The 22,538-nt window shown below is 39.2% G+C and overlaps 1 protein-coding gene across 3 annotated transcripts in view; it reads right to left on the reverse strand.

Moving 5' to 3' along the window:
* The window catches only part of si:ch211-225b11.1 (uncharacterized protein LOC561694 homolog), a 28,355-nt gene extending 10,645 nt beyond the window's left edge, over positions 1-17,710 (reverse strand). For 2 of the 3 annotated variants that reach the window (XR_007570296.1, XM_050050051.1), the window contains exons 1-7: positions 17,125-17,710; positions 14,117-14,251; positions 6,026-6,236; positions 4,446-4,578; positions 3,818-3,952; positions 1,617-1,720; positions 559-683 (exon numbers count right to left, since the gene is read on the reverse strand). Coding sequence is in view for 2 of the 3 variants with exons in the window: in XM_050050051.1 (XP_049906008.1) it covers positions 559-683; positions 1,617-1,720; positions 3,818-3,952; positions 4,446-4,578; positions 6,026-6,236; positions 14,117-14,251; positions 17,125-17,344 (1,063 nt within the window). In the remaining variant the exon portion in view is untranslated. Of the gene's footprint in view, positions 1-558; positions 684-1,616; positions 1,721-3,817; positions 3,953-4,445; positions 4,579-6,025; positions 6,237-9,313; positions 9,434-14,116; positions 14,254-17,124 lie in introns of those variants that run through there. The other variant, XM_050050052.1, reaches the window with a different exon arrangement.
* Between the last annotated feature and the right edge of the window lie 4,828 nt (positions 17,711-22,538).

Genomic DNA, 22,538 nt, shown 5'->3' on the forward strand with positions numbered 1-22,538 from the left:
CACACACACACACACACACACACACACACAGAAAATAGTGTTCATCTACATGTGTCTATAACTCAAGCAATTTAATATTGTGCTGAAATAACAAGGGACCGACCGATCTTGTTCAAACCCGTCACATCCAGATTGTAACACTGGTTTCATATTAAAGTCTTTTTCTCATGCCCAAGTTGAGAAACCCCTAATGACATCATCAGGGATACTTTTTAAACTTTATGAAGCTTCTCCAGAGCACAACAAGACATTGCACAACAGGCCGAGTAGTATACCTCGAGATGAGGAAACTGAACGTGTGCAGTTTCAAGAAATTGTAGACTTTCACTATATATCTTTAAGTAACCTGCACAATTCAGATATTCAAGGCAGATGTGCACATCTTGAAATCTGTGTCTTGTTTTTCCATGGAAAACAAGAAAAAATGCTCCCAGGAGGATGAAAGAAAAACACAGTTTGTATATACATCTCTATTTCTGGAACACTTCCCTTCAATCATTAAAATAAAACAACTCTCTGAGACTGTGGTGTGATGGTCTTCTCAGGCTTGATGCTTACCATCTGTAGCTATGTTGTCCACTGGTAGGTTATGTATGTGAGCCATGTAGCCAATGGCTGAGAAGATCACAAAGCCAGCCAGGATACTGGTGAACGAGTTGGTAATCGACACAATTAATGCATCCCTGGGAGAGGAGGAGGAAATAAACAATGTTGGAAATTGTGAAAATTGGATAGTGTCCCTGGCAGGTAAATAAAGTAGATTGGTTAAGGGTTTCTGTTTCCTGAGTCCCACAGGAAAGCTTCATGGCCTCCATATAGGCTACTGTATAACAACATCCTCCTTGTTCTAAAGTAAACTAGTAATTATTCATTTCTCAATTTCTCCCTGGACAGCTGTTTGGATAGTGCTGAGTCTGGCAGACAGGGTTCATTTCAGTTCTCTGCAGGATGGGAGTAACCTTTGTGGAGAACAGCTGAAGCTGATAGGCATGCGGAAGTCAAAGCAAATGTAAAAAAAAAAAAAAAAAAAAAAAAAAAAGACAAAAAAAAGAGAGAAGACCAAACATGGAGCTTCTTCCATAAACAGTTGTCCTCTTTGTTCCTGTCCTGCTGTGAGCAAAACAGCTGGATCATGAAAGCTGCTCTTACAGCGTAGACAACTGAGAGCACTGCTGTTCAACTCACAGCACACTGTCAAGTTTATTGTGGAAAGTCTCTGAGTAATTTGTGGTAAAGGGTAAGTATTTATTGCATTTTTAGTGAAGTGCATCAGTTGTATTTTTGTGAGTCTGTGATGGCGCCCTAATATGTAAACTAGGGCTGTAGCAGTGTACCAGTTATTGTGGGTATCAATGGTATTGTAAAAAAAAAAAAAAAAAAAAAGGTTCAATTACAATAAAGAGTATGTTCTATGAAAAAGAAGAAGAAGACAAAGACAAATTATGTAAAACTTAAACTCTGATACTTTCTGAGACGGTTATCATACCATTAAAACCTTTGTATACCTAATGTACACTGAGGGAACCAATAACAAACCTCCAAAGTTGATATGGACTGTATATTCATAATCAAAGACACAGTACAGGTTTTCCAAACAGACAATATTAAATCTTTACCTGAGAATGTTGTTGTTGAACTTGTTGTAACTAGCCATTGAAATCATGGAGCCAAATGCTATTCCAATGGAGTTAAACACCTGGGCAGCTGCATTAACCCACACCTGTGATGGAGATAAAGGAGAGCATGCAGATTAACTTCAGTGTAGTTTTAAAGGCCCTGGAAAACTATTTTCCACATCAGGGTTTTACTCTAAATGAATTTCAAGAACAAAACATTATTCAAGTGTTTTTGAGTGTTTTACCTGTTTTTTTGTGACCCTTAACTTTTAAAAATGTGTTAATATCACATTTAGTGAAGAATATTCAACCATGCCTGTTCTTCCAGCACCCTGCCCACCTCCAGCCAGTATGTTTCCCGCCACACCAGAGACAATTAAACACTGGATTTATTTTATGCCAACACCAAGGAGGCATACCACTCCCCCCCCCCCCCCCCCCCAGCCTACCAGCCTGACATTGGGGTGGACAACGCCATCATCTTCCTCCTGCATAGAGCCCTTTCTCACCTGGAGAAGCCCAGAAGCTCTGTCAGAATCATGTTCTTTGACTTCTCATAGGGGGACATGGGGGTGGCTAATCACCTCACATCCTGGATCCTGGACTACCTCACGGACCGGCCGCAGTATGTCAGGACCCAGGATTGTGTATCGGACTTGGTTGTCTGCAGTACGGGGGCGCCGCAGGGGACGGTGCTGGAGTTTTCATATGATACCCCCACATGTCATCTGCAGAAGTTCTCTGACGACTCTGCCATAGTCTGCCTCATCACAGGTGGGAACGACAGGGAGTACAGAGAACTGAACCAGGACTTTGTGGACTGGTGCCTGAGGAACCATCTTCAGATCAACGTGGGGAAAACCAAAGAGCTGATGGTGGATTTCCGCAGGTGCAGACTCCTCCCCCCAACACCGGTGAACATCCAGGGAAAGGACATTGAGATGGTGACATCTTATAAGTACCCGGGTGTTCATCTTAACAATAAACTGGACTGGACTGGACTGGACTGCTCTTTCCCCTTGACTGCTGTAACACTGGAATTTCTCAATTGTGGGATCAATAAAGGTGTATCTTATCTTATCTTATCTTATATTATATTTCATGTTAGAGAAATACTTAAGATGAGAAATAAGCCCTAACATTTGTGTGCTATTTTACATTGCTAAACCTAAGGGCCCTGACACACCTAGTCGACAATGGGCTATGATTCAAAGTTGGGCCATCAGTGAGCGTCTGTTGCTCAAGTTTTTTTCCCCCAAGAGTTCAACTCAATGCACGAAAGAGAAATGTAAGTAAGGGAAGCAAACAAACGGCTAAAGTCAAGAGGGTGTGAGGTCAGAACAAACTTGTTATATGAGCTAAGATGACTTTTCAGCCATCAAGTTCATCAGCAGAAACACCTCATATTTGTTTGGGATATTGTTCACTAGTGCACAGTAATTGGGTTAATGTGCCTAGCAGCATAAATCCATCTTGTCTGTCTTCTAGTTTCTAGTTCTAGTTTCCCTTTTCTATTTCCTCTCACGCAGGTGCAGAATGTAGTATGTGCTAGTTGGCCATTGGCTGTAATCTTTGCATTGTGTTCAAGTAAAACTTTTTGACACAGGTGATATGAGAGGACAGGACGCAACAGTCAGCCTTCATCTGTTTGGTGTGTCTGGGCCTTAAGCTGGACCACACTCACCTTGTTAAGTGTCCAGCTTATTTTTCTTTGTGCTACTGAGGGGTCAAGACTGACCCAGCTGCAGTCGAACTAGGTTATTCGGACAGTCTTCAAGCTCCTGCTTTCTGTCCTGAAATTTTATGATGGTAGCTGTCCCTAAAATCTTCAAAGCCAAATTATTCACTTACTAAGATGCCCGTACAACCTCAGCTGTTTATTGAGCTCATTTCTGCAGTGACCTCTTCCTCTCTTCCCTTTTGCAGTTCTGGCTTTTGCTGAGTTTAAAGCTTGAGCAAACACAAGATAAAAGCCTACTCGCTGAAAAAGAGGTTTCAGTCTAAGAAAAGGAATATTTGCATCAAATTCCTTGCTCTCTGACCTATGCAGACAAGTTAAATATGCATTTGATACTGTCCGACACAATAGTTTATTTGATCTAAACAACTAAAAGTTTCCTTTTACGTATCTGATGCCAATGTGTAACCAAAGTCTTACGGGTTAGTCTACATTTCTCAATCATTCATTAACAGAGTCTCACCTTCACTTCAAACAGTTTGTTCCAGACAGGTGTCACAAAGTAGAGGATACCATTCTTGGCTCCGGGAAGCTGCACATTATTAATGAGCAGGGCAAACAGAATGAAGTACGGAAATATGGCAGTGAAATACACAACCTGTGTGAAACAAACAGCGAGAAGCAGAAATTGATTAATGTGCTGGTGAGTTGTGTACATGGGGTTGCAACAGTTGAGCTGCTGTGGCCTGTTTTCAGTAACACATGTGAATGATCAAGGAAATATCTCAAGCTTATTTCATCAAGTCAGGTCAAAATATATGTCACATAAAACTGTATAAAGAAACATGCATGTTGGTAGAATTCCCAATTTCAAAGCTCTTCTCTGTTTAATTTCATCATGTCCTGATTCTGAATTTGCTGAGCAAACGTTTTACTATATTTCTGTAATCAGCACAAAAAGGAACTCCTTGCCTATAAATGTTCCTGTCTTTATCTCTGACATTGCTATATTACAAACATTAACTGTGATAAAATCTCAATTGACAGAAGGTTTTCAAAGAATTAAATAAAAAACTGGGGCAGACACAACATTAAGCATAATAACCACTAAGCATAGACATATCTTGCAGAAAAGCAGCTGCTGTTCTGACCTTGCCGGTGGATTTGACTCCTTTAAATATGCATAAATACACGACGACCCATGAAATAATGAGATAGCCAAAGAGTTCCCAGCGGATACCGCCAGTCTCTTCAATGCCACTGGTTTTCTGCAAAAGTCTGTGACTGAAAAAAAAAAAAAATAGAAAAAGAAGTGTGAAAATACAAAGAGCAACAGTATTCAATGCTTGTATCCTTAAAGTCCCTGGCCTGGATGCTTAAACTTCAACAGTACCACAGTATAACCATTTGTACATCATTTACTCACTCCATGATACAATGAAGAAAACTTTGATTTTATAGCATACCTCCACAGTGAACAGATAATCAAAAATCAGAGAAATTATTTGGTGAATTGAAGTCATGGGACCCGTGTTTAACAACAGCATATATATCAAAACATCCTTTAAAAAACCCTCACATGACAATGCGCATGCATTTAACTCTGCTCAATAGACTGCACAAGCAGAATTCAAACGTATGGGCTTGCCCAGGCAGGCTAAGTCAGGCACAAGTGTTTTAAATAGTAAGGTTTTAGCAAAAATGTTTGGAAAGTGCTGAGCATTTATGGATAAATGAGACTAGGAGTATACTGCACTGGTTGTGTGAGAGTTTGTATGCAAATTCTTTTATATGAAGCTTAGCGTAAGCTCAATTTAGGAAGACTTTCTTTATGCTTCTTCCATTCACAATTTTCTTTATCCCACTTTCACTGCTGCCTCCAATCAGTTGACTATGTTCACTCTTCTAGTTATCCAATCAAACTTCGCCACTATCTCAATCAGCCAATCAGGATGCTACTTCCAAATTTTAAATCAGCTGTCATTTTAGGCAGAACTGTCACAACCTGCTCCGCCCTGTCCACCTCCAGCCATTGTATCCAGAGTCCAAGAGGAGCTCACCCAAAGCCCATTCTTCTCCTCATCCACATCATCAGCACTTCTCCATCTTCTTCACATCTTCATATCATCTCATCTTCACCACCTCTATCACCATCAGTACACCCTGGGGGGTTCCCTGTTCCTCTATGGCTTCATCACCCTCCTTAAATATATATCATCTCGATAAAAAATGAGTCTCTTCTTTTTCTGAGAATTGTTTTCACGGGTTCAATGTAATACAGGGAGAGTAACTGATGTACTAATGATCATTTTGTGGCTGAAGTATTCCTTTACTGTTCGGCAAAAAATAATTAGGTATTCTTTATCAAGAGTTTAACACTCAAAGCTCAATTAATCTGCGTCATCTGTGTGGGTGAGGTGTGGTCAGATTTAACTGGCAGACAACCCTACAGTTGTCAGTTAAATTTGCTAAACCATGAACAAAACCGTGTACAAAAGTATGTCAGGTCACATTTTTCCAAACAAAAACAAATACAGAAGTCTCTTCTGTGAATTTACCAAAACTTTGGCATAAATGTTTGTGTAAAACCCACTTCGCTTTATAGTAAGATGATTAAGAAAACGTTTTCAGTGCCTTTAGGAAAACATTATAGTGTTAATTAGGGTTAATTCCTCCAGTAAAAAAAAACAGATGGAGTAGTGACATAAGCAGCTGAAAATGCATTTCTCACTCAAAGAACTGCTGGCTGGCAGACTGCAGGTGGGTGGCGTTGCCAGGGAAACCACTGGAACAATTTTCGACAAGATTCCAGGTGTTGTTGCAGGAAGTCCAGGGGAGGGTCGATTCAAACGAGTTGAAGAAATAGTAAAGTGCCCAGCTCATGAGCACATTGTAGTACGTGGAGAACACAAAGGAGATAACAACTGTGGCCAGACCAACACCTGCAGAGTCACACGTAGGGATAGAGAACACAAAGTAAGAGACAACTCCGCAAAGAGGATGCCATCTATGGGGAAGAAGCTGTACACTTTACTTCTTAAAACTGTCACCTCATACTCCATTTTCTGCTGTGAAGTGTCAATTATTTGAGCCCAGGATTACGGGTATAGCCTACATCTCACTTAAAGATAGACAGCAGAGAGAGCATCGTGGGTTAATGACTGGTCAGTGGTGGCCAAGACGAAGTCAAGCAAACTGGGCCGCAGATAAAAGGCATTCCTGGAGCAATGGATTAGAAATTCCACTGTGTCATTTTGGCCTATGAATGTAACAGGCTCTTGACCAAACGGATAAAGGTGAGATCAAAGTCCTCCAACAGATGTAAATTATTCAGTCTATCAACACCTCTGGTCCTTAGCTGTGTGTCAGATTTCAGTTTGCGTGTCTGTGTGTACCACAGGTGTGTCACCTGTCTCCACCTCAGAGAATTCAGAGCAATGACTCAACTAAAAAGCTTGGCCTCTAGAGCAGGTAGAGGTTCCTTACTGTGCATGTCAGTAGGGTGTGAACATGAAGGACTAAACCTAAACAACTTTAAATACGGGAAAAACCACCCATGAGGTGTCCTCTGTAAGACAAATTTCACTGTTGGTTTCAGCACTACTTTTTGTAGGCTACTATCCAATGCAAATATAAAATCAATATTATCAATGTTTAAAGAAATAGTTTGACATTTTGGGAAATATGCTTATTCACTGAGTTGCTGAGAGTTAGATGAGAAGATTGAAACCACTCTCTCATGTATGGTAAATCTGTAGCTGGAGGTAACAGACGGTTAGCTTAGCTTAGCATAACACAAAGAATGGAAACAGGGGAAACAGTTAGCCTGGCTGTGTCCTAAGATAGCAAAATCTGCTTAGAAGCCCCAGTGGGACTTTTGCCACCTTAACTTTCGTCCCTGTATGCTTTGGTGTACTTTTACAGAGTTTTGTAATATGTATAGCCTACCTATGTATCAAAATGTATAATTTTCAGCAGCGGTCTGCCACAGTCAGAGGTATAAATGCTCAGAAGTCTAGTGTGTTTAATTTTTGTAACTTAAAGGCTTCAGAAAACATACAAGACACATTTTTAGTAAAAGTCATAGGAAGAGAAGCTTGTAGGTTTTATCTAAACAGAGTTATTTGCATTATAAAAACCATTGTGGCGGTTCTAGGACAAGTGCACTTACATTGATCACTTCCATAAAATAAAACGAGAAATTGGAGAAGACTGAAAAAAAAATTAAAATTAAATTAGGGAACTAATCACAGATGTATTGTCTCTGTGTGTTTTTACATCTATTGTTGCTTTTAATTTGCAGCTATACTTTTAATTAAGCTGACATGTCATCACAGTCAAGAACCCCCCCGGGATTCCGGGATTACGGCAGCCAATCAGCGTTGAGCTGCAAGCGACAGGACCCAGCGAAATACAGCTCCAACTGGGATTTCTCATCTCAAGCGACGAACAAAATTTCGCTCTCTCGCTCTGTAGCTGTCGCTTGGAGCCCAAGCGATTTTTCTCTTGGGCGAAAAAAAAAACAGGTCCAGTGTGAACACACCTTAAGTGAATGTTTGTGAAAATTTGAAAAATTTCCCTCAAGGCGTTCTTGAGATATTGTGTTTACAAGAATGAGATGAATGCAAGGTCACAGTAACCCTGACCTTTGACCACCAAATTCTGATTAGCTCATCCTTAACTCAAAGTGGAAGTTTGTACCAATTTTGAAGAAATTCCCTTAAGGCGTTCTTAAAATACTGCACGCAAATATTGCAAATATTGCATATACGCGAATGGGATGGACAGACAGATGGACAACCAGGAAACATAATACCTCCGTCAACAGCTGTCACCAATGCGGAGGCATAAAAAGACAATATGCCATTTAAAATGGTTATGTGTCAAGCTGTTTTTATTCTACTTCTAAACTTAATTTCCTGAAGTATCAGCTGTTTGCCAGGCGAATAGTCTTGCCAAGAAATAGTCCGTTACATAACTTCCTGTAATGGCAAATTATTGTTTTTATGCTTCATGTTTTGAACTGAACCATGCTTGCTGTTTTGCCTGTTTCCACTCTTTATGCTAAGCTAAGTGGCTGCTAACCCCAGCTACATATTTACCATACTAAGGTAGAGTGGCATCAATTTTCTCAGCTGATTCTCGGTAAGAAAGCAAATGAGTACATTTCCAAAATGGTCCAACTATTCTTTTTTCTATTACTGCTCCTATTCTTGATCTTTTGCATCATGTTATCATTGCCATCTTTGTCATTTGAGAATGATAGAGACATGTTTTCCCACTGACAGCAACACTGTCAACTGAACAAAACGGCTTGCTGTTTTTCAGCAGTTTATAAAAACTTTGCCTCCTGAAAACATTTTCTCTTCTCGTTGAAGACTGGAATGCCATGCTCCGCTAGATCCAGTGTCACTATGTGGTAAAATGGAAGGAGAGGCTGCTGAAAAACAGATCTGTGTCATCATAATGACAGAACCAAAGGAAACCCCCTCTGAGCTCCAGGATCAGCTAGAACCACTCTGTACTGACCACGTTAAGCGCTCCTTCCTTTGTTACTGCCTGTTTGCCTCTTTCACTCTACACATGGTTGACTGCTCCACTGGTACACCAGACACACTCCAAGTGGTGAAGTCATTTCAGACTAACAAAACATATTAGTGTGCCAAACTCAAAAACAAGTCAGAGCTGACAAAGATGGAGGGAATCAGTTGGAGCTGTCCTCTCTTCTGTCTCTTCTTTATTAGTTTATTACCCTGTCATGCCTCACCTGTCCACGAGATGCCCTCATTTAGACTAATGAGACAATCAACAAACGAGTGGCAGAAAAAATCTAAATTACAATCATACATTTATATGCCGTGATTAATTAAGAATACTGCACTAAATTAAACATAGACATATTTGTTGATTTGTGATAGATATTTGTGGGCATCTAAATCAGGGATCACAGGTTCATCACAGCAGACTGCACTGAGTTGCAAAGGGAAATCATTCAAAAGAACATACAGAGAAAAACTACCTGCTTTTGGCCCTTGTTTAGCACAGAGCATTAACCAGGAAGAAATGAGCGATAAATCAAGTGAAGGACCCATACGTTTTGACCGGGTAGATAATCTCTGTCTTTAAAGAGATAAGAAAACTATGGAGAAAAATTTAAGTTAGAACAAGACAGACAGCATTTTCAATTTACACCCATAAGTACTGATTGTTGATGGCTGGGCTCTTGTTTGATCTGCCAGGTGACTGCCAGGTGGCTCTCTGGGTCCACATGTTTCACTTCATTCATGTCTTTGATTTACAATTTTGCAACTACCTCCTGGCATTTTTTTCAAGCACTGAAAGCTTTTAAACAACCCATCATACTGATCCACATGATTTGCCTGATGTTTACAATTTCTTGAAAGAACTGATGCAGACTTCAGTCACCTGTACTTGACTGAATTATCATTCAGATAAATCAGATTTAAGAATATTCAGTTCATGGCTCAACTGATTTATTGATTTCTTTCTTACTGACATAAATTTTAATGTTCACTCAATTTCAGAGGATATATGATTTAAGTTTTGACACAAAAAGGCCAACAAAGACAGTGATTACAGCAGTGATTGAAATGTTCGTCCGACAAGTTCCCATCCATCAACATGTGAAGACAATCAATTTATCAGACAGAAAGGGCAGATTTCATTAAAATAAAAACAAGAAAATGGAAAGCACTCCAACGATGCAGCACAAAGTCCTCTAAAGTGATCATTTAAATAACAGAAAATGATAACATTTTTAGACTGGATTAAGATCCAGATCTGCATTGAAGACACATACACAGATAAGCATGGGATTCATGAGCCGGATACTTTTATTTTAATTGAGTGCAGCGGGTCAGGAGAAAATTGTGAAGATGTTAAAGGAATACTTCACCGACAAAATGACCATTTGTAAATCAATTAGTCCCACAGTTTTACTTTAAATTAGTGAGGAAAACTTTGTCTTTCCTGCACACCTCCACAGAAAAGAGTGAACTTGTTGATTTTTTTGATTGATTGGGGACCACTTTCACAAAAACAAAAGCGCATCAAAACATCTGTTTACAACTCTCACACAACTCGTGCAGTATAATCCAAATCTCATCCTTCTCTCATACTTCCCAACACATGCAAACACATGCATTTTCACTAAAAAACCTCAGTATTGAAGTTTGGCTTTGGCGAAAATGCTTCTGTTCATACTGAGCATACGACATATGGATAAATGAGACTTGGAATATGCTGCACAAGTTGTGCGACACTTTGTAAAAGGATGCTTTGATATAGTTTTGCTGTTGTTAAAGTGGTCCCTAATCAATTACTTAATCAATATGTTCACCTTTTTCCATAGAGGCATGCAAGTGACATATAAATGGTCATTTTGTTGGTGGTGTTCCAATAATGAATGCTCTATCTCGCAACATTAAGAAATTAACAGGTAATTTTAAAAAACATTTCTGGTTCTGCTGTGAAATGAAAATGACTTGCCTCCTGACCGAATTTCAGTTAAATCTAATTTTGTGCCTGAAATATCTGGAGAAACAGATACACAATCAAGATGAAAACATAACCTGATTGGAGGACGTAAGCGGACACAGTCACCTACAGTTAAGGCTCATTTATAACATTTATCCTTGTAACAACACAATTTCCAGGTTCACAGACTTGGATGATAAATGCACTTTTTGTGGGATTGAGTCAGAGACAATTGCACATTTATTCTGTATTTGCCCTGTGTCATCTGTCTTTTGGAGGGATTTTGAGAAATATATCTATGAAAAAACTGGACATATCATCACAGTCAGTCTGAAGGATATTATTACAAGTCTTTGTCCTTTGTAATTAATCTTATGCTACTAATCGGCAAATTTTACTTACTTAAAATGAGAATGTCCAAATCCCTGCCAAGTTTTCACCTAGATTTTGATTTGTACATAAATACTTTAAAACTAACACAAAATAAGAAAAGTGACTATACGCTGCAATACCTTAGCGACTTGTCATTAATTGATCTCGAGTAAAAGGGAATTTACTGTGCCTTATACCCTTTACTTCTCTTTTCTTTGTTTTGTTTTTATTTTCATTTTGCAATAATCCTGACAAGACTTGATGTACCCTACATTATATTGATGTAATTATGTGTTCTATTATGTGCCAAATGTCTGCATGTGCCGTACACATTGTTTTTATGACCTGAAATTTAAAAAAAAAAAAAAAAAAAAAAAGCTAATTTATGCTCCCTTTACGTACTAAAATACATACATCTGTTTTAAACGTTGTAAACGTCCTCATACTTCCAAGCGTTCTTTAAGATGGCATAAATACAGCCAGTAGATGGCACTAGAGGGCAGAGTCCAAAGTATCATGCAACATAAAATGAGGTGACGGTAGAAGAGATTGCAATACTGTACCTTTAAATGGAGGCAGCGTTGCACATCGCAACATGTGGACAGAGAAATCTTTTCAGTATATTACAGATTTGCTCTGTGACGCCTTTATTTAAATTCCTTCATCGTCTCTTATGGTTGTATCTCGCTTGATCTATGCTACACTGCCTCCACCATCTCTGGTGGTACTGCTCCGTTTTGTCCATATCCGTAAGCTTTCAGAAAACATGCACAAATATGTATGAAATGAACGCAGAGTACAGACAGAAGGCTCCATCTGTCTCTGTCTCTGTCTCTGTATCTAACATTGAGCATGAGCCCTTATAGTCATAATATCATTTATGAAAAGTATACCCACTGGCTAGTCAATATAAAACCACTGGCATGGCACATCCAAGTCTGAAATGAGTGCATTGTTGTAAGAGTGCCCAAGGGATGAGTCCTAAAACCTCCCAAATAAGTTAGCATTTTAGCACTACCAGTTCCCTCGTCTCAAAGTCAATGGGTTTTGGTCAGATGCCTGAAATAAGGTCCGTGGTTAATACAAGCTTAACAGGCTTTCACATTTTGTTCTACCACATAAAATATGTCAGTAAATACCCTACTAGTGAATTTTGAAGTTTTTATGTGTCTTAAAAAGGCAGACTCGAGAACATTATCATGTGCTTTACAGCCTCATACTGGTGGCAACATTAAGTCATGCAACCTTGGTGTAGTCCATTTATAGCTTAACGTTAGCTTTTTACTTATGGCGATTGCATTTAGGCTTCAAAAATCATTAAGTGCTGTTTTTCTTGTGAAGATTATCTTGCTGAACAAAATGTGTAAGTATCATTAAAAAAAATTGCCAAAAAGTGTATTTCCTGCAATTACCAAAATCAAATGGGAAAACCTCATAGGCTTTTTGAAGAGGGAACCAGGCTGATGCTAACCTCCCCGATGGCCTACAGGAAAAACGTTATCTCTGGAGCACTCTGTGGTGAGAGTGCAGGCTTGTTACAACCTGAGAAAAAGATCTGTGATCCTCAACATTTTTCCTTTGGGTAAGACACATGAGGACGAATCTTTTGCCCAGAAGAACAGATCAGATCAGAAGTACCCCTTTACTTTAAAAATGTGCATATTGTGTATACTGTAAATTAGAACTATATTATAATTTGCTGTCGTCTATGTTATGCAAGACACAGCAACTTGAATGCCCTCTTAACTGAAGAAGACGGTTTTGGACATGGACACAAGGCAAACTGGAGGACTGTCGTAACATGAGTTTTACTTGTTTTTCCGCATTTCTGTCAATTCAGTCAAGCATCTCCACTCCAGAAGGGAACAGTAAGTGTCTGAACCAGCTTTACAAGTTAAACTGAGCAGAGTAACACTGCAGTCCTCCCTTATAAAAAAGTCTACTGTACTCTGTACTTGCTAGATTTCTCTTTATGTACCTGTGGGTACCTGCGATGGTGCTTATGGGAGCAGCAAAGGCACATGGGTTTTTGTACAACTATCACTAACAAATGCTAACTTTCACATCATTTTTATTGCTGTAAATTTACTGCAAGTAACATTTAGATACACCACTACTGTCTACTTATTCTTTTTTTGTTTCTTGCTTCCCAATTTACTTAGCTGTTTCCCAAACATTTGTACAACTGACTCACAACCTAACAGACAATTCTGCTGTTGACAGTTATTTCATAGCTACAGCAATGACCTATTCTGCCAACATTTTGTCTCATCTTTTATTTTCACTTTTTGTTGCAAATATTAGATACACAGACATGTGTCACCCTCTCATGAAATGATCTGGATTAGTTGACAGGACCACATGGTTATACAGTTTTTAAATCTGATGCCTTGTCCTCTCTGTGGATAATGTAGTTTAAAAAAAAGTGGAGCTCTCTGTTTACATACTGTATTGATCAACTGGGATTTCTGGGACTGATGGTTAATAATTTACTTCTTTGGGATTTAATTTGTTCCACAATAGTCTGTTTTAACAGTTTTATAGTAACAACTATACAAAGAAATTACCACTGTATTACAAAAACAATGAACCCTTATTCCTGACCCATTTTTCAACTTCTACTTTCTCTGGTGGAAGTATTCTCACTTCTGTGATCTTATCATCTTTTTACGTGATAAAATGAGAGTTGCAGGAACAATCTGATTTTATCTGAGTTTGAATTTGTAGGTCTAATACTGGGTGAATGTAAACGGGTAAATTATTGTTCCCTTTTTTTTTAAATGAGCAAAGCAATTATCATCTGTGTCTGATGCATGCATGCATACATATATATATAGATGTGTTTTTTTTGCAAAACTGTCACCAAAATGAGGAAATGAAGGAAAATTCAGCAGATGTTCATCTGTTCATCTCCGTCACATGAGAGGAGCCTTTGGCCTGGAGAGTCACTCACCTTTTAACAAGGGACAGATTTTGGCGAAAGCATGCACTGGCCCTAAACGAGTGTACTGCCCAACAGAAAACTCCATGAAGAGCAGAGGAATGCCGCACAGGAGCACCATGATGAGATAAGGGACCATAAAAGCACCTGAATTGGGACAACAGAAAAGAACAGTGGGTGGCTGATAGTACTGGTACCTCCTAAGTTTGAGTAATGGCATAATGATGGCTCATAAGATACATACCAGAGCTGTCAAACTTGTGGTAATATCTCATTTGAATATAAGTCCTTATAATTTTTTTATTCAACTTATTCTTGGACATTTTAGAGCTCTGATTTTAGCTATTTTTAATACATGGTATACATAGCCTGATGCAGCATTGCAAGTACCACTATCAGTAGCCCCTTTTACACTGCCAGATTTTCCGCGAATGTTGGGCCGTTTTGCCGGCAAGCTGTGAGCGTTTAGACACACAGAGCCAGATTGGCGAGTTGATCCGAGGTGCCCAATTTTCAGCCTCATAGGGTAGTCATATTGGCGGAACCCTCTTAGTTTAAACAGAACAAGGCGCCCTTCTGCAACGGAAGGGGCTGTTGAAGACTTGTGGGAGGAGCTGTTGATGATGCCACACATGCGAGCCACTGGCAGTGGATAAACAGGAAACAGCTGATAGCAGGAATTAGCGAGCAGCTAGTAGCAAGAGGGAAACGCAAACCTGACAGACACTGTAAAGATGAGCAACTGAGGAGACAAGGAATTGCGTGCCATCCTTGCCCTCGCAAACGAAGAAGCCATTAACCATCAGATGACAGGAACGGTGAGCAACGGGCTGACTTACGAGAGAATCGCCGAAGGACTGACCAGCCGCGGCTTCCCTCCCACGTCACTGTTTACGTCACACACTGAGCTACACGTTTTGTTACTTGCTCACGCCCCCCATTGCCCGATAAAAAGGCGCATTCTCTATAAACAAAAGTAGGTAGGCGGCATTTTGCCGCACTCCCCAATTTTGTTTTTATACTGCCAATGCTGAAAAAGACTGATTGGACTTTCCTGAAAATTTGCTCAACTCCTATCTAAAAAGGGCTAGTATGTGGTTGTTACATGTTATGTCCACTAGAGGGCATTACAACATTATCAACAAGCATTTGGAATCACCAACAAGTGATAGCTGTCTGGCTGAGTAATAATCTAGTTTAGAGGTTTACATTAGCACATTGAATGTGACATTGTGATTTAGAAAACTTGTTCATCAAACATGACAAATGCATTTTGTTTTCACAGGTAGGCCAAGAGCGCTCTCATTAACAGGCACAAACTGGACTGTTCATACATTCTGAGCACTTCTGGAATATAACATTACCGTTCAGTTGTTCAGAGCACCACACTCTCAGAGCGACAGAGCGTACTCTGGATGCTCTGTCTGACGAGACGGAGCAGCAAGGCCATAAAGACGAGATTTGCTAACATTAGCCAACACATTTATAAAACATTTAAGAAATATGCATTCAAACAGTAATGTCAGCATCTGATTAGTAATTTTTTTTACCTTTCGATTTATGTTAGACTCCTGGAATTCGTTCCAACAGCCCTGTGGTAGCTGCTGTGTCATTGTTTACATGTAGCACATTTACAGTACACTGGTTAAACAATCATAAATGCTTAACAAATCTCTTTCTGCATGACAACAACATAACAACAACTGCATAACAAAACAAGTCTCTGTGGGTTGAGGTATTTAATTATGAGAGACACATTCTTTAGACTGTCTGCTCTCAGGAGGAAGACTCCCACTGTTATCTGAACAAGTATCATTCATGAATGTCTTCTTGTTATGTAAAGCTGAGGGCTGATGGTGGTCTACGCTGCCTGACCACATCTTAAAATAAGTCACATAGCTTACCTCAATTTATTGAAATAAAGGCAATCAAGTGCTGAAGCTTTCTTGTTTAACAACAGCTACACAGGTGCTGTGCTGAAATGTGCTGAGTCATTCTTGGTCACAACACAGATAATGTTATTAAATGACTGAGAGACAAGAGATAATTTGTATCTGGAGTCTGTTAATGAAGGTAGAGTTAACAAATCTCTAACATCCTTCCTGTGTTTGACGTCATTTTAATAATCTGAAGAGAAAACACTCTACTGTCATGTAAAATGTGGCTGTGTCAGTTTTAAGGTGTGAATCTCTCTCTCTGTATGTGTTAGCTCTGTGACAGACTTGGTTACTCTGCCTCACATTGTCCAATATGTGCTGCAAATGACTCCAGCCACCTAAAAGCCTGAACAAAGTAAGTGGTTTACTGAATGGATGGATGACAGATATCCTGACCCAAACCCCCTCTTAATTTCAAAATAAAATTGTGTTAAGGATAGACTTACTATGCAGCACCACCAATTAATTTTTCCTTACAGTCAACCAATTATGTTGTTATAAACCTGGTTATGACTTAGACTGCAGACCTATGAAAAGGCATTAATGTGGCAGCTCAGTTGTATCTTGTATGTGACTGTTTTTATGCTTCAGACTTTAAAGGCTGTGTAAGTAACTACCTCATCCCAGATAAAGCTAAAATACTTTGACAGCCTGAATGGTAGATGCATGACAATCTTTGACATATTACTGGTACATAATCAAGATTCATGAATTACTATATTTAATATACACTCAGTGGCCACTTTATTAGGTACAACTGTACAACAGCCATAAATTCTACCTTTGTGACGTTTTTAATGTGTCGCTCTTGGTAACACTGTCTGAAATGTATAAATACAGCTATATACAGCTATATGATTATTATAATTATTATATTATATTATATTATATTATATTATTATTATTATATAAATTTGACGGCTATACAACAGCAATACTCTCAAGCAGCCTATGCAAAAATAGAAACCTATTTCACACCAAGCATATTTGTATAACATCTGTATCACCCCTGCTGCAGATTGTTTTGCACATCAGGTTTTATAGCAGCCAACATCCCTGATCTGATCTCTTAGACAGCCTTACCTCCACCGCTGCTGTAGCACAGGTAAGGAAACCTCCAGACATTGCCCAGCCCCACCGCGTATCCCACCGATGCCAGGATGAACTCCAGCCGCCCACTCCATGTGGGTCTCTGCGCCTCTGCACCCACACTGCTGTCGGGGATCACTTTGTGGTCTAACGGTTTCAGAGCATAGTCTCTCTCATTAGAGAGTATCTTTGATTTTTCGGCACTGACCTCCATCGTGGTTCAGCTATCAGAGTAAAATGACGGGTTTTAATATCACAATGGGCGATGCTGAGCTACACTTTATCGTAAATCCGGTGAATAGGCTGACAGATCCCGTTAAATATAAACCGAACTCGTAATGTTAGTAAATTATCTCCCGGTACAAACTGAAACGAAATCAAATAATCACTATGGTGGTCCAGGCGCGGAATTACCCTCCTGAACGTCTGGTTATTAGTAATGACTCAAGATTTCCAATATAAGCCTATAAATGCACCATTCAGACAGTGCGCCTAAAACGCAACATACACGTGCTAAGCCTTTAACGCACTAGTTCCCCATTCAGCCAACTCTGTCTTGTGTGATGTGGCAGAGGTGCAAATGTCCTTTACCATCTTTGCTGCTTCGGTCACCGTTAAGTAAGTTAGCGAGCCTAAGGCACGCCTCCTTTCAAAATAAAAGCCTTGTTGCTTTTGCACAGGGGTAGGTTTCAAGGGGGGAAACAGGGGACACGGCCCCCTCAGTATTTGGAGCATGTGAACATGAACATAAAAACATCAAGTACCAGAAGACCTTTATTTTGACTGAAAGACATGCACACGATAAAGTGATGCACAAATTTATGCATACAAATACAACAGGATGCAGGAAAGTGTTTGATGCTCAAAATTTTCTTTTTTCATATGTGTCCCTCCAGTGTTGAAAAGAAACTCATGTCCTTGACTTTTTGGTAAGTGCCATCAACCCTTCAACAACAGCGTGGAGTTGGCATGTTCATTTATGACTCTACTGAAACTACTGTAAACTTTATACCCCCACTTTATTCCCCTTAGACTTCCCTTTTTGGGGGGAAAGACATGACAAGTGTTTGTTGGTGCTTCAGCAGCGTGAGCAGTCACTCATTCGGCTGTTGTTATTTAGAGACGAATCCTAAGGCATGGGTAAGCCAAACCATCTTCGTGCCTTTAAAGGCTGAGAGGGGCCCGTGAATCCTGTATTTACGGCAGCAGAATGTAGTAGCTCTGCATTTTATGTACTTACGAATTGGCTTGCAGTTGTCTGTAGTAAATGTTAATGTTACAAAAACATGATCATCTTAAAAGATATGATGCACTGTTACAGATTAAACCACCTAGCAGTATATGAAGCAGTTGAAAGTAGCTCCACCTCGACCAACTACATTAAACTGTTTCTTACACATAAATGCATTAATAATACTGATCTAATAATCTAAAACAGGGACATGGGCCATTCCACTGCCTGCTGCTTGTGATACCTTAAGTTCATTTAGGTGATAATACTTGTTGGTTTTATTTGTATTTTTAAGTAAAACTTAAAATGTTACCATTACTTGTAATGAAGTATTGCTTTGTAGTGTGATATGTGAGTGAATGGTTTATTGATTTACTGGTTTGCATTGTTTGGGAGCCTCAGTCACCAATGTATGAACGTGTGTGTGAATGGGTGATGCTCTTACTTTTAATTTTTTTAGTCAAGTAAAATTTTGACTATAGGTGTTACATACATACAACTTGAACAGTCACATTCTCGTCTTATCATCAAATACAATGATTAGATGTATTCATGCACTCTGGATGTGGCCCGAGGGACAGATTTACACCAGTCTGTGCTATTTCAGTTTAATTCTGTGATTGTCTGCCTGAATGCCACTCCCTCTCAGGCTATGACACCACAAGCTTGAATGGGAAACGCTGAAGACATATCAAACTTTGGAATAGCTGACAGGCATGTTGTTCCAGAAACCAGCTGCTCCACTGTAGTATCTGAAGTTCTACATGGTATGTGACGTCCTGGGTCTGATGATCAGTTAGGGGCCCAGTTAGGGGCCCAGGCTCAAGAGGGTATTTATGGCCCAGGTCAAGGATTGGTGAAGTCCAACTAGGGTGTCTCTCTCTCATCTGTTTCATTTTGTCTCACATTTCACAAAAACAACCAACCTATATAAGCACCACAAAAGCTCATGGTTTGCAGACAGCAGAGCACATGGACTGGAGACTGGGGAGAAGCAAGGCGAAACTGGAAACCATGAATTTGACTGTGAATGTGTTGGTCAGGGTGACATTTACATAGTATTGAAAATAAGTTCATTGGTAATGGGGGTGGAAAAAGCCTTGCAGCAAAAGCTGTAGTATGTGGACAGACTCTGTGGCAACAGCAGCAAAGTCCTCAGAACAGAAACAGACTCAGGCATTGAGACAAAATGGGTCGAGGTTACAGCTGACAGAGCTCTCAGAAGAGGAAGCTGCATGTAACTGCAAAGAAGTGGCTCAACACTGGTCTTACGTCAGGGTAGTGTTCAGGTTAGTTAAGTCATAGAGGGGCCCATTATGGCATCATATCTGTGTTTATCTCAGTAAATGAACTGTACCAACAAGTCTCTCTCTATATCAGATGAAGGGTATTGTTCTTTGTCAAAAGAGGAGATCATCTGTGACGCATACGTTCTCTCTCTCTCACTAATCGGAAACATCTTCCTGATTACATGTTAACCATAGACTGCTCTTATTACTGTTTCCTGTTAGTTTTTCTCCATTATTTAAATACATTGTCAGAAATAATAGGCCCTGGTTTGAGAACAGGTGGCACAAACACCAAATCTGTGTTCCAGCTTGTGAGATGATTCAGCAAAATGTAATATGTAATAGTGTTGCTGTAACCAAAATTAAATTCTCACTTAAAAAGCAAAAGAAGCTTTTTCATCAACATGAAACCTCAAAACATAAAGTAACACTGACATCATTTAGTGCTAAATAAAGAGTTACATGACAGTTAAGTCAGTGTAAAATTGTAGTAAGAAAACATTTTAGATCACTTATTCCCAACCTGAAGGTCTCAAAGGGTTGTTGAAGCTTCAAGGGGTGTCACGAGGCCTTCTCGATTTTAATGGGTGTAAGAAAACCCTTTTAAAAATATACATATCTGTAGTATCCTGAGACTGTATCTATTTTGTATGTATGTATGTATGTATGTATCTAGAGGGAGCTCTAGTCAGAAAGTTATATCAGGAAGATCCATGTCATGTGATCTCCTCTCTGTCTGTCTGCCTACCCTGCCTACCATGTGCAAGTAAAAACCCAAGAAAGCTATTTGTGGTGTCCTGCGTCCTATTTTGATTTTCCAAGGGTCACAATATTATAATATCTCAGCACCTTGTTATTGTCAAAGTTTAAATTATTAGTCAAGATATAAATTTTAAAAAAACACACAGGGTAAGGGTACAGTGAAGACCTGAACACGAGCTACATTCACAGAACCTTCACTCTCTCCTAATCAGCCTTGTCCTGCATCAGAAAAGTACTCAGTTAAAATAACCAAAGAGCTTCTAGGACAATGACCAAATGGCAGGCAGAGGAAAACACTGAATTTGTTAAATAAAGAAGCATATCAAGTGTGACTGTTAAAATAAAAAGTGCCTGTAAATATCTGGAAAACTCATCTCTGATGCAATACTGAAAAGGATGAGACCAGGGGTATCTGACTGTGCTAGTGATTTTGCTAATTCATCAATATAAACGTTAAACAGGGTGGGGCTGAGACTGCCACCCTGTTTCACCCCTCTACTTTGGGGGAAGAACTTTGTTTCCATATTGTCAACTTCACGCTCTCTCACACTCTTTCTTTTTCAGTTTTGACTATGGCTGTGCTTAATGTGCCACACTGTAAAGTCCCAAATACATAGTAGTTTGAAGGGGAAATGACATATAGAAAGAAAAGGTTTTTATTTATTTATTTAAAGTATTTGGGGTTTGCTTATTGATTTTTATTTTTTTTTTGCTGTCTTTGTTCATGCATCTTCCTCAGTTGACTGGTTTGATGATGAATGTGCACAGAAAGAGAACAATGTGATTCCCTCTTCCTAAATAATGTAACACAATAGTCATATACGTTGTGACATGACACAAGTGAGCTCTGTAAGACCTTACAAAGCATGTCATTCCAACCACATAAGAGTTCAGTGTGAGTTCTCCTGTATGTTAACCCCTTCATACATAGTGGTCACTGCAGTGGCTATTTAGAAGACATTTTCTTGTAAATGCAAGGGTTGTGATGCTGTAGTTGCATTTAAGTCACTACAGTGGACCCTAGTGTGCCTTGCCATACACTGCCACCCACTGGCCAGGTGTTGTCAGTGCAACACAAATCATTCAAAACCAAGATGGCTGACAACAGCAAGAAATGTGCAGCTCATTTTATTTTATTTTATTATAAAATGAAAAAAAAACAATAAAAAATTGATCACAAAAAAAGAAGAAATGTGCAGCTCAAGAATATTTTGCTAATCCTTCTATAATAGGAGACACTGGTAGATAAATAAAATCTGGAAACATCAAGTGACATCTTAGGAGTAAACAGTTGTTAATTTTATGTTGTGAGGAAATTACAATTAATCATCATCGTGCATCGCTGGCTATATTTCAACTATAATTAATACTATTACTGCAACTTTGTAGCTCTTGAAAATACTTCATCTGCAGTGGCTTTTTTTTTTTTTTAATTTTTTACTTTAAATCAATTGATTTATGTTATTAGAATGTGATTGGCAGTTCTTGTAACAGAAACAATATTTTGACAATATTGTTGTTATTTTTGCAGAAAATGTTCATTGAAAAAATTAAAGGGGAGGTGGGTGGGGGGCAGAGGAGTGAAGAGGAAGGAGTCGAATGGGTGGGTAGGCACAGGAAGGAGAAGTAGAAAGAAAGGAGAAGCTGAGGTGTCAAAATAAAGGTTAAACACTTTTGCATGGCATTGAACAGTATTAGAATATGTTAAAATATATGAACACACTACTTTCACAGCATTAAAATATTTTCCAAGATTCACATGATATATATTTATCTTAAAATCGGTTTACATTTCTTAAGCTAAAAACGTAAACGCATGCTGTCCACCTGAGTGGACATGTGGAAAAAATCCTTGAAAAATGTTTAAAAAATTATTTTACTCTCAAGCAGCCTTTTTTTCAATGCCTAAAGAGGAATAAAACAGTTTAGAAAATAATTTTGAGGTCGTAATAATTCATGCATGAAAGGATTAAAGTAAATGTAGAAATGACTGTAGTGTGGTGCCGACAGTGTGCAGTGCGGTCTTTTTGACAGTAGATGGCAGCACTGTTGTTCTCTCCCAGTTTGGAGGCAAACCTCAGTTTCCTCCTGCTCCCAGGTGCTGCAGCTGAGCCCTTCCGCTCTCC

Source organism: Epinephelus moara, chromosome 8 (assembly GCF_006386435.1).
Source record: "Epinephelus moara isolate mb chromosome 8, YSFRI_EMoa_1.0, whole genome shotgun sequence".
NCBI lineage: Eukaryota > Metazoa > Chordata > Actinopteri > Perciformes > Serranidae > Epinephelus > Epinephelus moara.